Genomic DNA, 14,358 nt, shown 5'->3' with positions numbered 1-14,358 from the left:
CTGCCCAAAAGCCAAACAGCCTTTAAAATTAGATTTTTGATTAGAGCAGCGGCCGATGAGTAAACACCTCGGATACAGCTATAGGCTATAGCTATAGCCATGGCTATATCTATATAGATATAGCCGCCAGCCCCCCGCCGATCTCCTGGGCGGACCTCGCCTTGCAGATACTAAAAAAGGCAGCACGAATATTGCAGATACGGATACAGCGAATGGCGCCCGAAGTGGCCACGAAGTTGGCCGAACCTCCACGAGTGGCCCCAATGGTGGGAAGAGGAAGAGCTCCTCCGAGCTCTTAAAACATCATTGTCTTGGCGATAAAATCAGCCAGAGATTCAGTGTGCTCTGACGGCTCGACTCGATTAGACAACACATCAAAGTTCAGCACCATGGTAAGGACTCGTCCCGGAATATCACTATAGCCCAACTAAACCGAAACGAAACGAACTGAACCGAACTGAATCAAGCCAAACTGGACACCAAGTGCCTGGATATATGCAGCAAGGATAATGCCGATCAGTGCCGTGAATCGAAAGATCGAGAGGATATGAATATGAAGTGAACCATAACTCGAAATCACGGTGACCCCGATTCACCTTTCGTTCGAGTATGCAGTGAGAATAGTGCAGAAAGTTCTATAAATGGATCGTTCTCATCCAATTCGATCCGATTCGATCCGAAGCGAGTGTTACGCGTCTGTAACGTAATCCGATATCCGTGTCGGGGAGCGAGCGAGACAGCAAGTGGCGCACGGCGGAGAGCTTACGTAATATGCGTCCGGTTTATTTATAGAACGAGTGGAAAACTTTTTGCCTTGGCTGCAGATACATATTTTCTGGCCTATGCTCTCTGGCTGCCTATTGAAAGGCATCCCTTAAATGGTAAACCCCCTTCAGGGATCACCTTCTAGATCCTTTGGATTACTTACTGAGATCCCTAAGAGGAGAGAAAGAGTACAACTTCCAGAAGCGCAACTTTAGGACCACAACGACTAATGACTGGCTAGAATCCCCCTAGAATGACCCTAGAATGACCCTACTAATAACTACCCCTTTGTATTCTCTCCCCAGGCCGATGAGAAGAAGAAGGTTAAGAAGAAGAAGACCAAGGAAGAGGGTGGTACTTCCGAAACCGCTTCTGAGGCCGCATCCGAGGCAGCAACCCCAGCACCAGCTGCAACTCCTGCCCCGGCCGCATCCGCCACTGGTTCGAAGAGAGCGTCGGGCGGATCCCGTGGCTCCAGGAAGTCGAAGCGCGCTGGCTCCTCGGTCTTCTCTGTGTTCTCCCAGAAGCAGATCGCCGAGTTCAAGGAGGTGAGTTTTGGGCGGCACTCGTACATCATCATCAGCAGTCACATATCACTCGAGACCCATCCCAACATCCCATCATCCTATCATCCATACCATAACATACCATCCAAGCATCTATCGCACTTGTCCAGAAGACCAAGTCACCAACCCACTCTTTCTTTCTATCTCTCTCTCTTCGTTTCTGTGCGGGATCGATAGGCCTTCCAACTCATGGATGCCGACAAGGACGGTATTATTGGCAAGAACGATCTGCGCGCTGCCTTCGACTCCGTCGGCAAGATCGCCAACGACAAGGAGTTGGACGCCATGCTGGGCGAGGCCTCGGGTCCGATCAACTTCACCCAGTTGCTGACCCTGTTCGCCAACCGCATGGCCACCTCCGGTGCCAACGATGAAGACGAAGTTGTTATTGCTGCCTTCAAAACATTCGATAACGATGGTCTCATCGACGGTGACAAATTCCGCGAAATGCTCATGAACTTCGGTGACAAGTTCACCATGAAGGAGGTTGATGATGCCTACGATCAGATGGTGGTCGACGACAAGAACCAGATCGATACCGCCGCCCTGATCGAGATGCTCACCGGCAAGGGTGAAGAGGAGGAGGAGGAGGCCGCCTAAGGCGCATCCGATCACATCCTAACTTCTAACTCAACATCCATATTACAGCCAGAATCAGAACGTTAAATCAATCAGTCAAATCAGTAATAATAAACGTAATTAAAAGAAACGCTCGTTTACATATGTAGATTCTCAGTATCTTGTAATCTCTCTTTTGTTAACCATCACCAAGTATCAAGTATCTAGTATCAAGTACCAAGTATCTTGTACCAAGAACAACAAACAACAACAACAACAACAACACCACCAACAAGATCAACAACATCCGATCAAACTGAAAAAAGAACTTCTTCAGCAACATTTGGTAGCGATCAGAACCATTTACCATGTATCTGTCCATCATAGTTAGGGATACTTACGATCGATCATGTTCACACTGTCACGGCAAGAACTGACGCGTAGTTTTCTAGTTGATTTACTGTTAAATTTTACACGTAAAATTTATAAAACAAATGCTATCTATTTTATTTAAAACACCTATAAAATCAACAAAAAAAGCTTAAAAACAACAAACAAGCCGTGTCTATTTTTATATCGCTGTCCGTTGAAGTACTAAAGAGTGATGAATACCACATCGAGATCTAGATCGAGATCGCAATCGAAATCGAAATGAGGATGTATGATATATGATGTATGATGATGTATAATGTATGATTTATGATGTAGGGAGGAGGAAGACGATGTTGATGGGTAGCCAGGCTGGATTCGTTAGTCCTGTGCCCACGAGTTCACTTTGATTATGATTATGACTATGAATTTTTTAGCCAGTTTTGTGAGTTACAATGTTTTTCGTTTGAGAAATCTCGCAGGACCAGGAGAGAGAGAGGTAAACCTATAGCAAAACTATTGTTAGGGAACATTTTAACTGAGAGCCAAATATATATCCTACTATCACAAAATATTTATCGTTATGCATATCTATCGTTCGTTACTTACTTATCAGTTATGAGTTATCAATATTATTGCAAGTTATCGAGAGTTAGGCTAATAACAGAGAAACATTAAGTTCATTCACTCAAATTGTTAATGCGAATTTATATTACATTACTACTTACCACCACCACCACTTCAACTTTCTGCTTATGAACTATCAGCGATATAAAACACCCAAAAACGAACAAACAACAACCCAAAATGATATCTGAAATATGAAGAAACATACGAACAAATAACCCAGTGTTTCTAGTTAATGCGTTTCGAAGCTTCCAGGTTGATCCTCCTACCCCGGGAAGTAGACGGGCGGGGGGGTTTTTAGTTTGAATAAGGTACCCGGTACCACTAGTACCTAGGCTGATCGGAGGAGGCCTCTATATACTGCTATATTTATGTACTTCTAATACTCAGAACTCAACACATAACACTCAATACTCGACACGAGCACACACTCACATCTACACGCACACTACAATCCATTTCAAAATGCAACATGCAACAAGTTGTTAAACGCGAATCGAATCTTTACTTCAGTATAATGTAAGCTACACACGGCAAGATGAGAAAATTCACAAAACTTTTAACCCGGTCAGGAATATTAACGAAAGAATAACAAACAAAAAAAAAAAAACCATCTAAAAATAGTAAACAAGTAACTGTTTTTATACAACACAACTAGATGATGATACGATGACGAAGTCTTGGAATAAAGCACAAGAGAGTCGTCTTGAAAAAACAACAAAGCCCTTGGAGTTTGACTTTCCCAGGGAAGGGGTTTATTTTGGAGGGGGTACTTGTACTTACTGCACAACTGACTCAGCTGAGCGAAGCCGGAAACCAGTTCCAGGTCAAAACAAAAGCAGCGATAAAGCTGGGGAGCCAGCGAGGCGGTGGAGCGCAGTGGGAAACTCCCCACACTTGGCCAAGTCGATGGCCAAAACCGAACACGAAATGACTTGGTAGTACGAGCAGCTACCAGTTTCCAGTCGAGTTTCGAGGCGCACGCATGCGCACTACGATGTGAAAGTCAGCCACGCTCGCCATTGCCACAGCACTTTTCCATTCGAACAGCGCATTTCTAGGAATCTGGTTATTCCGTGGGCACCACAACCAGAACCACAACCAGCTGCAGAACCAGCACCAGAACCATGGCTCCAGGTGGTCAGCTTTTGTGGCTGGCTTCCGTCTGCTGGATTGCATCACTAATGAGTGGCGGTGAGTGCTGGGAATCGGTTATCCGTGCATTGTATGCAGATATTGCGTGGCCACAGAAAACGAAAGTATCTCAGACTCTGTCTCAGATATCTCACCACACTCTCGAGTGCACTGAGAGAAATCACAGGTTATTAAATAAGTTCAGGGTGAACAAAATACTTATGCCGGATGCTGCATATTTTGATTGGAAGTTAACTAAATTTGCATCTCTAATGATATATATTTATTTTATTCATTTAAATTTCTCGCTGTGCACCTTTGTGATATCTCACCTGACTCATGATGGCCCACTCTCACTGTCGTTTTCGTGCCTCTCAGCTGATGCACAGCATCTGATCGCCTACATCTCGCAAAGAGGTCTGCACGGAGAGATCACCTTTCGGCAAATGAATGCCACCACGGTGGAGATCAAGGCCAATCTGGAGGCCACACTGCAGTACCCCGACCAGGTCTGGAGTTGGGCAGTACGTCGCTTCCCCGTGGACTACTCCAACACTGATCCCGACGAGCGCTGCGAACTGAGTCGCTTGGGATCGCAGGTGCTGTCCTTCGATGAGGACTTGGAGTACCTGGTACTGCCCGGCAATGAGACTTCCACGTGGGAGCGAAACATGCAGTTGATTGGGGATCGCGGCATCTGGGGCAAGTCACTGCTGCTCACAGAGGTCAACGCGAATGCACGGATCTGTGCCACCATCACCACCATCCAGAGTTCCGTGGAGCACATGGCAGAGGCACGTTTTAATACTCCGGTGGCCGGATCCGTCCATTTCCGCTGGCTGGCGCCGGCGGAGGGAGCTATTGGGGATACACTAATCTACTCGGATCTCTACCACATCAGGGCGCAACCAGCTGCGCTGGAGGAGGACAGAAGTCAGGCTGGACCGTTCACCCAGCACCACTGGAAGATCTATGTGACGGACATCTTCAAGCATGACCACCATCGCACGGAGGACAACTGCAACTTCCTGCAGCAGGTGTTCGATCCCCAAGGAAGTGGCGCTGGCAAGGGCATTGGCGATCTGGACGCACGTCTCGGCAGGATTGGAGTGGCCAAGAATGCCCTTCGTGCGCCACAACGCAGCGTTTTCAGGGATGCCCAGTTGGCGCTGCTGCCCTCGGATCTCACCATTCCGCATAGAACTCTCTACTTGGTACTTTTTGACAACCAACATCCAGATTCGTACCTCGCGTGCACGAAGATTCGCCATGTGCAACCTTTGACCCACAAGTAAGTGGTTTTTACATCCCAAGCCGTTTGAAAGTATAACCATTGTTCTTTCTGAACCGCAGAACTTTCATCAACTCGGGTGGAGTCAAGGGAGAGGTTACCTTCATGCAGCGCTCCAAGTTCGACCCCACTTTCCTCAATTTCACCTTGGAAGCACCGCTTTCGCAGCATGTGAGTCGCAAGTTCGCCGAAGATGTGGCCGCCTTTCGGATTCACAGCCTGCCGCCGGTGCCCTCGAGAATGGGTCACGAGGACTACTGTCTGACCACCGGGGACATGCATAATCCGCGGGAGCTAAACGAGAATATACCACCACCCGGCTACGGAACCCAGGAGCAGTATCCCGTGGGCGATCTCTCCGGGAAGCTGCAGGGTCGCAATAAAGGCTACTGGCATCAGTATGTCTTGCCCGGCACGAGTTCCGAGTTGAATGGCCTCTACTGGGACGTATTCCTGCCCCTGCAAGGACGCCAGAGCATTGCCCAAAGGAGTCTGGTCATCTACACCTTCAATCGATCGAATGTCACGGACATTACAAAGATGATCTGGGGCTGTTCGAGCCTAAGTCAATACCAACGAAATGGGATCTACCAGCAGAACATGGTTACGGCTCAGGTGGGTAGATGAAGTAATATTTGATCCTAAATCCCAAATCCCGCTTGTATTTTAGGTCCTGTTCCGCTATCCTGTGGTGGGTCGTGTCATATTCCGGCAGCCGGCGGAGCAGCCTTGGCAGGATACCAGCGTGCTATTCGAGTACCTCATCCAGGCGGACGGCTCCACGCAGAATACCACGCACGATCATCGCTGGGCAATCCATAGCAATGCACCCGGCAAGGACTTCTATGACTGGCAGCAGAGATGCATTTCCGCAGGACCTGTGTATAATCCCTTCCGCGTGGATTGGGGCAATCGCAGTGTGGACGACTTCTGCCAACCCAGCATACCCGCCATGTGCCGAGTGGGCGCCATGGATGCCAGATCGGGAACCCTGACCATCGCTGGCGGCAGACGAGTGGCCCAGAAAATAAGTAGGAAAATGTTTGTGGATGGCAATCTGCCACTGTCCGGCAGACACAGTATCCTGGGTAAGTCGCTGGTTATCTACGAGGATAGTGGTCCCAAGGCCAGAGGCGAGCGATTGGCTTGCTCCGCCGTGATTGGTCATTTCCGGCGGAAGGTGGTGGCCAAGGAGTGGTACGCAAATGGAGACTCGTTGACAGTCAGCGGCCGCGTGGAGATCACCCAGCAATCGGAGTACGATGTCAGCAATGTGGAGGTGCAACTGAAGGGACTGCAGGATAACACAGGATACCACATCCATAGGGTATGTATCTTTGTAACTCTCAGGGAATCTTATGTGCATCCACTTACCTTCTGTGTTTTAGACACCCGTGGAAGCGAACTTGGCCTTTCCCTGCGAGGCATCCACTCTATATGGTCACTGGAATCCCTTCGACGTCAGTCCAAAGTCATCACCACCTCCCAAGAGGGGCACCACCGATCAGTATGAGATGGGCGATCTGAGTGGAAAGTTCGGAGGTCTTGAGGGAGCAACCCAGTTCGAGGATTCCTACAACGACACGAATCTTCCACTTTTCGGCTACAACAGCATCATTGGCAGATCTGTGGTTATTCAGAAGAAGCAGAAGAATGCTCGATGGGCTTGCAGGTGAGATTAATATAATTAGTTGAGATTTTCATTTAACTTAACCTGTAAATTTAGCACTCTGGAGCGTGGCTACAGTCCCAGTGAGGCCAGGGAACTGAGAGCCATTGCCTCGTTCCATCATCCCACGGGATACGCCTATGGTTACATTAAGATGACGCAGCTCATCCACAACGATGGCAGCCAGTCGGAGACGGTGATCGAGGTTAAGCTACGGCATCCGGGCAAAAACGATCGCAACTCTACGCGAAACCACAACTGGCAGATCTTCGTTAATCCCGTGGGCGTGGATGCAGCCGTAAAGCCCACAATTACGCGCTGTGTGGCTGGCGGTTATGTTTGGAATCCATACTATACACAGCTGGCGGATCCCCTGAATGTATGTTCTCCACTCATATTTAAAGGATATTAATATATACAAAAAATCACTCCTTTTCAGCTGGATCTCTATGAGCAGGAGTGCAGTCCGGATAATCCGCTGCGCTGCTACGTTGGCGATGTGGGCGCCCGTCTGGGAACAATAGGTATAGGTATACTATACATCTCTTTGAACTTTTCATTTTATACATGGCTTTCCAGATCTTGGAGGTGAGCGCGTTGTCCTGACCGACTCCAACTTTCCCCTGGAAGCTCCCGTGGGCGCCATCGGGCGTTCCATTGTGATTTTTGGACCTGACCACTCCCACGAGCGGTTTGCCTGTGCGAATATAGAACCCGATCATAATGTCATCAAGTACATAAACCTACAGAAGCCACCCCGCTTCGTAGTGTAAGTATAGCTACCTCTATCCAACATAACTCCCTTCGATAGATGAATCCTAAACTATTGTGTTCAGTGCCCAGTTTCTGGATGAGCTACGATCGGTGATGGGCATTCCGGAATGGATGCTGGATGTGGATGCGCGTAAGACCAAGGAGCTGCATGGTGGTGCCTGCATCCAGATGATCATCCACTTCAAGGGGCCACTGGCCCACAGATTGGAGTTGGATATGTCTCGATTGATAGCCGCCGGCAGATTGGATGCACCTAGTCTCTTCATTCCCGGCTATGTGAACCAAAAGCGAAAGGCGACCATTTCCTATCGCACCTGTGGTGTCAGGGATACCAATGAAAAACGTGAGTGTATGATTAGAGTGGTAGATGTAATATAAATATATTGATTATCTCATCCACAGGCACCAAGAACTTCAAGGGTGGCTTTTACTCCTCAAGCTCAGCTCCAAACGCACCAAAGCCCTTAGTATTAGCCTTCGTAGTCATCGGCTTAGCCTTTAGGTTCCTCTAACTGGACATTGTAATGTAAATTTGTTAAATACTCAAAGCGTTGTAGTCACTAGATTAGCAACTATATTTTTGTAAATTATTGTACATTTAATGACTCATGTGACTATGTACTCATAGTTATTAAAGTCATAGTTATCATCCTGACTGTGAAATTCCTGAACATGTGTTTGAAGTAAAGATCCCACGTGGCGCTCGAATTGGTGGTGGATTTACTTTCCCTTGCTTTCCCAAACTCAGAGGAACTGACCTACTATGTGGGAACTACTATATGGAAGCATAATCCACCACCCAGCGAGACCCACCACCTCTGGTTTCTGGTTTATTTCTGCGCATGAGTCTTGCCCAATCGATTTTTCAGTACATACATACATGGCCCATTCAATCGAGGGCAGGCATTCTTTGGTGATAGACGCACACTTGCAATCCGACTCCAGAATGCAGCTGATTCTCGTGGCGACCTTGCTGTGCCTGGCACTCGGCTGCTGCAGTGCATCCATAAGTGGGCCGTTCATCTTCTGGGGCCACGCCAGGGTGTCCAGTCTGCAATCGCAGGCGTTGGTGGAGTCGAGCAGCAGGGAGCTGCCGCTGACGCAACTTTTCACGGAGGCCAAGGCAATCGTGGTCTTTGTGCGCAACGCAACCAATCGACTGGAGGGCACCAGGTATCCCAAGTTCCAGAATCTCGTCAAGAGTGGAGCCTGGAACTATCTGCCACAGCGGAGACTAGCAGCCGAACCCTTCGGCTTGAATGCCAACATTGAAGTAAGTTTTGCACGCTAAACTTAATGAATTATTAATAAATTGTTTATATTTTCTAGGTTGTGAGCCTCTCTGGACACGGCGACGAGGATGACTCTGAGATTCTGTTGGCCTACAACGAAGCCGTGAGCACCTACGGCCGCGGTGAGGTGCTGGGCATCCTGGCCAGCCGCGAGGAGGAGGCCCACTTCCTGGCCAAGCGGGAGGCTTCACCAGCTGCTGACGAGGAGGAGAAGGCAAAGGCAGCCGACGGCCCAGAGGAGACCGAGGCCAGTTTCATCTACGTGGCCGAGGGCAACAAGGCGGTGCTCAGTCTCAATGGACCACTGGAGCTGCGGCTGACCAATGACACCCTGAAGCTGGAGGAGCACATCAAGCAGATCACCTTCGATGATCAGCGGGCCAAGGGTTATGGTCGCTTGAGCATCACCTTCATGCATTCGGGCGAGAAGTGCACGCTGCGATTTAAGTTCTCCCTGATCCGCGGATCGTGGACATTGCGCAACGTGGAGGTGGAGTACCGGGAGCTGAAGAGTGTCCTCGTGGCACGTGGCGATGAGTACACACTGCCCTCCGCACCGCTGGGTTTCTCGTACCGCTGCTCAGCGGAAAGCGTCAACTTCCTGAATCCCGCACGGAATGAGACCATCCAGAGTCTGCTCCTCAGCGATTTCCAGGTGCAGCCGTGGCTCAATGGACGCCAGGAGTATGGCGAGGTGTACGACTGCATAGGATTTGTGACGGCGCCCATCCTGGCAGGACTCTTCGTGGTGACCCTGCTCCTGGGCATCCTGGGACTCGGCATCTCCGCCATGCTCAGCATGCACACGCCCAATCGATTCGAGAGTTCGCGCAGCAAGCAGTTGACCTTCACCATTCAGGAGTAGGAAAGCCATTGAGTCTTCAGTCTCTGATGACCACACGCAGATCCCGGGCAGCCATGTTCATCCAGATCACCTACGTGGCCTTCAAGCCCCTGGCTCTGTTCACCCTGGCCATCGAGTTCTTTCTCATCCACCTGCTCTTCGTGTTGGTCGTGCTTTACGTGTATGTGCTATGGTATTACTGAACAATCCAACGTGGAGATGAACAAATATAAGATATACTATATATAATAGTTGAGAAAGATATTGGAGTTTTACTGAAAAAGTATTTTCCATTAATGAGTTTGAAACTGAGGTGTAGTCTGCCAAGTAGCTCAAAAGCAGCTAATTTCCTTCAACTGAGTTAAATAAATAATTAAAGGGCTCTATAAAATATTACAAACTATACATACAAGTGGATTATAGCTAAAAGAGATCTGAAAATAATAAAGCATGCTTTTCGGTTACAACTACATAACTAATTCCTAATTCCTTATTCTTACTTTGAATTTCATGTTGAAGTTTGTATTTTCAACAGCTTTCGAAAAGTGTGTTGCGCGTATCTTCTTATCAATTATTTATGCCACTCTCTTCGAGGGGAAGCCAAAGTTCGACCCACAGGAAAAAGTGAAAAGCGATGGGATTCTGCGCAGACTGCCAAAAAAGGATGAGAGGAGTCTGGCTGGAAATTCTGGTTATCTCGACGGCGGCTCACTTTTGTTTTTAGCCATTTCTCTTCCCGGCGATTGTCAGCTCACTTTCGTTGGATTGCTGCCACACAGCCGCAGTGTGCGCAATTAAGCCGCAATTGGCCATAGAGATGCGTGGCTTGAATACACTGCGAAAAATCGAAAGTGAAAATCTAGAAAATTACAGAGATATCTTTCATGGAGCGTAGGAGCGGAAGGAAAAGCTAGGCTTGAATATATTCAAGATAAATTATAAATATAGGAAGTTCACTGAATCAGTGATCGATCAGCAGTCAAGAAAGTGATTTATAAATTCATAAAACTAAAACATTTTAAGCTTTTAAGATATATATTTTAAAGGGGAATAGTTACATATTCCCTGGCACTACTTTATCCGTGTAAAAGTATCTGTATCTCAAGCTGGACCAGAGCCAAGCCCAGTCTGGAAGTGGAAGCCTTGTTTATTTATGCATCATTAAGTCACGCCAATGGCTCGTTTGGGCCACTTTGGTATATTTTGCGTGTGCGTTTGTCGGCTAGTTTTCGGTTCGATTTCGGTTTCTACGACTGACACTCGACACCCAAAAAAACAGAAGACAGTGGACAGAAGACAGTTGCTTTTGGCTGTGGGCCACCCACTTTTCTCCACAGATTTCCCGCATATACAGCATATGCAGCATCCGCCGGTCCCCGAAAAAAAAGATAGAGATGCAGATAGAGATAAAGATTGGGGCGACTTATTGTTGGATCGGGAAGTGGGTCGCCTTCGATTGCGTTCACTTTTTCCCGCGCGGCTTTACTTTTACTGTCAACCGAACGTGCCCCAAGTGGCAAGTTGCGCGCTGGCAGTGGCCAGTTCACTGACTCAAAGAGAGAGTGAGAGTCCCGCACCTGATTCTGTAATAAGAATCGCGATCGCTGGCAAAAGTTTGTGAAAGTTGTTGTCAAACGGCTGGCCAAACCAAACCAAAGTCAGCCTGTCAAGGAGCCGCGCATATCAGCCACATGATGCGGCGAGCCACCGAGTGGGTGCACTGAGAGAAATCAGGTTGATCTTGGTACTGAATAAAATCATATAGTTCTTTATTGAACACTTTCGTTTTGATATGATGTAGCTGTATTGCTTTAAGAGCTTCTATAGCGTTGAAGTTCTAAGTACATTTAAGGTTCATTATCATCATTAAACTTTATACAACTATTTATTACCCATTAGTCTATGCAGTGAGTTTGTTCATATTTATTGATAATTTCTCCGATGCCTGCAAAGACTTACTGCTATTGCTTGGGAATCCCAGGAGGGGGCCTAATTTCTCCTCATCGAAGTGATGAGTGCTGTGTCCATTTGGGTTTAATTGCAAGTTGCAACCGCATCGCAGACAAATGTGTGCACTTTCCTCGAGGGCCTTATATAAGAACACAGATAATGCGGCATGAAATTGAATTATTTTCACGGAAGCCAAGGTGAGAGATTTGAGCCGCGGATGCACCACAATGGAGTTGATTTTTGAGGGGCTTGGGGGGCTTAATCAATTCAAAAAGGGCTGCAAGCAGCGGAAATGGGCATTGTATCTGTATCTTTGTATCTGCAATCGTCAGCGATGTTTATCTGCGAGATTCGTGCACTTGGCGATGAGGTAATGAAATTCATGAGGATTACGAGTGCATCATGGGATGATTGGTACTCCGTACTCGGTACTCGGCACCTTTGAGAGCAGTTGCAGTCTAGTAGTTTCTCCTCAGATTGACCAACTTGTGGCATCCACATCCATCTGGTCATGGCTCAGAAATCGGGCCAAGCTATCAATCCTAACGATCAATCCTAACGATCAATCCAGTCGCTGAAAGTCACTGAAAGTCGCAGTCATCCCGAGTCACTTAGGAGGCCAGATTGCAGTTTCCAAGTGGCCATCTATGTGGCGGCCAGTTGGGTCTCATAATTACTTTGCTCAATATTTGTGTTAAAGTTTTACGACTATTGCCGCATTTTTCCAGCGAAAGAGAAATCGCCAATTGGCAGGATTGGCAGATGTCTCCAGTTTCTGGAGGGGCTGCGGCAGTTGCCTCACTTCGCCTGACAAATAACTAATAGTAGTGAAAAGTCGAAATGAAAAGCTCGAATGGGGGGAATGGGGAAAATAAGTGAGATGGATGGAAAAAAAGCAGCCCAAAATCGGCGACATTTCGCACATGAACATGAAGAGCGTTACACACTAACCATTAACCAACTGGCGACAATCCGATGCGTTTAGTAAATCAAAGCGTTAATTACTTGATTTGGTAAGCGGTTTCCCAATGTCTCTCTGTTTTTCAGCTCCCCGCCACTTGACAATTTCTTGCAAATATTTGCACACCTGTCGGCGTTGGCGAAAAGTGAAATGCGTTTGGAAACGCAGGAAAAGGAAGATCTGCCAACTACTCATTCCCAGGAGAAGATACTGAAACACCAATAGTAACAGATACAGATGCAGATACAGATGGTTCGCTCCATTGCCGGAGACCTTGACTTATTAACACCCAATCTTAGAGCTCTGGTGCTGCGGATTACGGCAGATAAGTACGTTAACTCCGCCAAGATGTGCCACTATTTTTATGGCCGTGTCGCAAGCTTAACGCCCTGTTAAGCCGGCTAAATGCAAATGCCGCACACATCTTGCCGCGTATAAATGGGCTCCCCCCATGGAAAATACCCCTTTATAGTACCAGACCACTCAACTCACCTTTGTGGGAGCTCGTTAATTGCTCCGCTTTGGTTACAGTTTGTGGAGCGTCTTCCAATTGCGCACAACATGTGAAGGTGGCGCAATTTTCGGAGCTCGGAGTTTGGAGCACATGCATAGTGGCACACATTTGGCCCGAGGCCGAATCTTTTGGCCAAGGCGCTGGCAATGGGCCCCAATCAGTTGGCGTCGATCTCGGCTCATTCTGGCTCATTTTCGCCCCACAGCGAAACTAATAAAGTTATGATATTCTTATCGCACTTTGATGTCATGGGAGGTTTAAACTTTTCTGTCTAGTAAGCTGAACTTTGATTGTTGAGGAACTACGAAGAGTAAAGCAATCGCATTTTAAATAACTTAATAAAAACTATTTCAGTTGTTGCAAAAGTGAATTGTTTTTTGCCGTGCATGCCAAGCGTTTGCAGTTTGGGAGTCAACAGTTGCTCCCCTTTGTTTTCGAGCCAACATTTTTCACCGTTTGCCGCGTTTGCCGCCGGTGAAATTAATACGCCTCTGGCATTGGGTAATTAAGCTAATTAGCTGAGATTGGGCTGAAACCGAAGTGCAGCCCACCCAGCACAGATATGCAAAACTGAGGCGGCAAAGTAGCTACCGCCTTTCCCACAGTTGCATCATACAAAGTCATCAAATCTGCGCTCTTCGATTGGAAATTCTTTTATTAGTTTCGGCTTCTTTAGAAAGCTCGTCATTGTGCGATTTCCTACCCAGCTTGCTGCTGCTGCTGCCAAAACCGCACACACTAACCCAAATTCCACAATCCCATGATGCGGAGTCGTCCATTATTGCAATTAAACTAACAATCGGTAAATCGTAAATGGTAAATGCTAAAATGGTAAAGTGGTAAAAGAGCAGCTGCATCTGCGCCGGTGGCTTGCACTTTCCGCTCGAAGCGGCGAGCGCTTAACTTGGCCAAAAGCAAACAAACATCGCCCATTAGTTGGCTCAATTCGAAGCGGCAAAAAACAGCTGCCACTACAATGTATCTGCTGCACCAAAACTGGGCACCTGAATCGAGTTATTATTTTGCACATCAATTGTGAACTAT

At 47.5% G+C, this 14,358-nt stretch overlaps 2 protein-coding genes and 1 long non-coding RNA gene across 4 annotated transcripts; 2 read left to right on the top strand and 1 right to left on the bottom strand.

Moving 5' to 3' along the window:
- Positions 1-271: 271 nt before the first annotated feature.
- LOC6538847 (myosin regulatory light chain 2) lies at positions 272-2,040 on the top strand. Its single transcript, XM_002099324.3, has 3 exons — positions 272-392; positions 1,071-1,313; positions 1,509-2,040. The coding sequence occupies exons 1-3, from the start codon at positions 390-392 to the stop codon at positions 1,929-1,931; spliced, it is 669 nt and encodes a 222-aa protein (XP_002099360.2). The 5' UTR covers positions 272-389; the 3' UTR covers positions 1,932-2,040.
- Positions 1,577-7,834, bottom strand: LOC120322005. The gene is made up of 4 exons (XR_005561749.2): positions 7,763-7,834; positions 7,547-7,676; positions 6,685-7,490; positions 1,577-6,604 (listed from the first exon to the last, which is right to left on the bottom strand). It is a non-coding gene; the product is annotated as an uncharacterized LOC120322005 (long non-coding RNA).
- A 742-nt stretch (positions 7,835-8,576) lies between these two features.
- On the top strand, positions 8,577-10,368 carry LOC6538845. Of its 2 annotated transcripts, XM_015193586.3 has the most exons (3): positions 8,577-9,026; positions 9,083-9,885; positions 9,951-10,368. In XM_015193586.3, exons 1-3 carry the CDS (start codon positions 8,634-8,636, stop codon positions 10,090-10,092), a joined length of 1,338 nt encoding a protein of 445 aa, XP_015049072.2. In that variant the 5' UTR covers positions 8,577-8,633; the 3' UTR covers positions 10,093-10,368. The 2 variants fall into 2 exon arrangements, with proteins under 2 accessions (XP_015049072.2, XP_002099358.3); XM_002099322.4 differs by having other exon boundaries at positions 8,629-9,026; positions 9,083-10,368.
- Positions 10,369-14,358: the final 3,990 nt, after the last annotated feature.

The sequence above is a fragment of the Drosophila yakuba genome, chromosome 3R, assembly GCF_016746365.2.
Source record: "Drosophila yakuba strain Tai18E2 chromosome 3R, Prin_Dyak_Tai18E2_2.1, whole genome shotgun sequence".
Classification (NCBI taxonomy): Eukaryota; Metazoa; Arthropoda; class Insecta; order Diptera; family Drosophilidae; genus Drosophila; species Drosophila yakuba.
The sequence above is the reverse complement of the archived record's forward strand: the minus strand, read 5'-3'. Positions and strand labels throughout refer to the sequence as shown.

Coding starts and splice junctions, on each gene's coding strand:
- LOC6538847 (XM_002099324.3), top strand. Junction 1,314..1,508: donor AGATCGCCGAGTTCAAGGAG/GTGAGTTTTGGG, acceptor CGGGATCGATAG/GCCTTCCAACTCATGGATGC.
- LOC6538845 (XM_015193586.3), top strand. CDS start 8,634: ATGGCCCATTCAATCGAGGGCAGGCATTCTTTGGTGATAGACGCACAC. Junction 9,027..9,082: donor GCTTGAATGCCAACATTGAA/GTAAGTTTTGCA, acceptor TATATTTTCTAG/GTTGTGAGCCTCTCTGGACA. Junction 9,886..9,950: donor GAGAGTTCGCGCAGCAAGCA/GTTGACCTTCAC, acceptor GACCACACGCAG/ATCCCGGGCAGCCATGTTCA.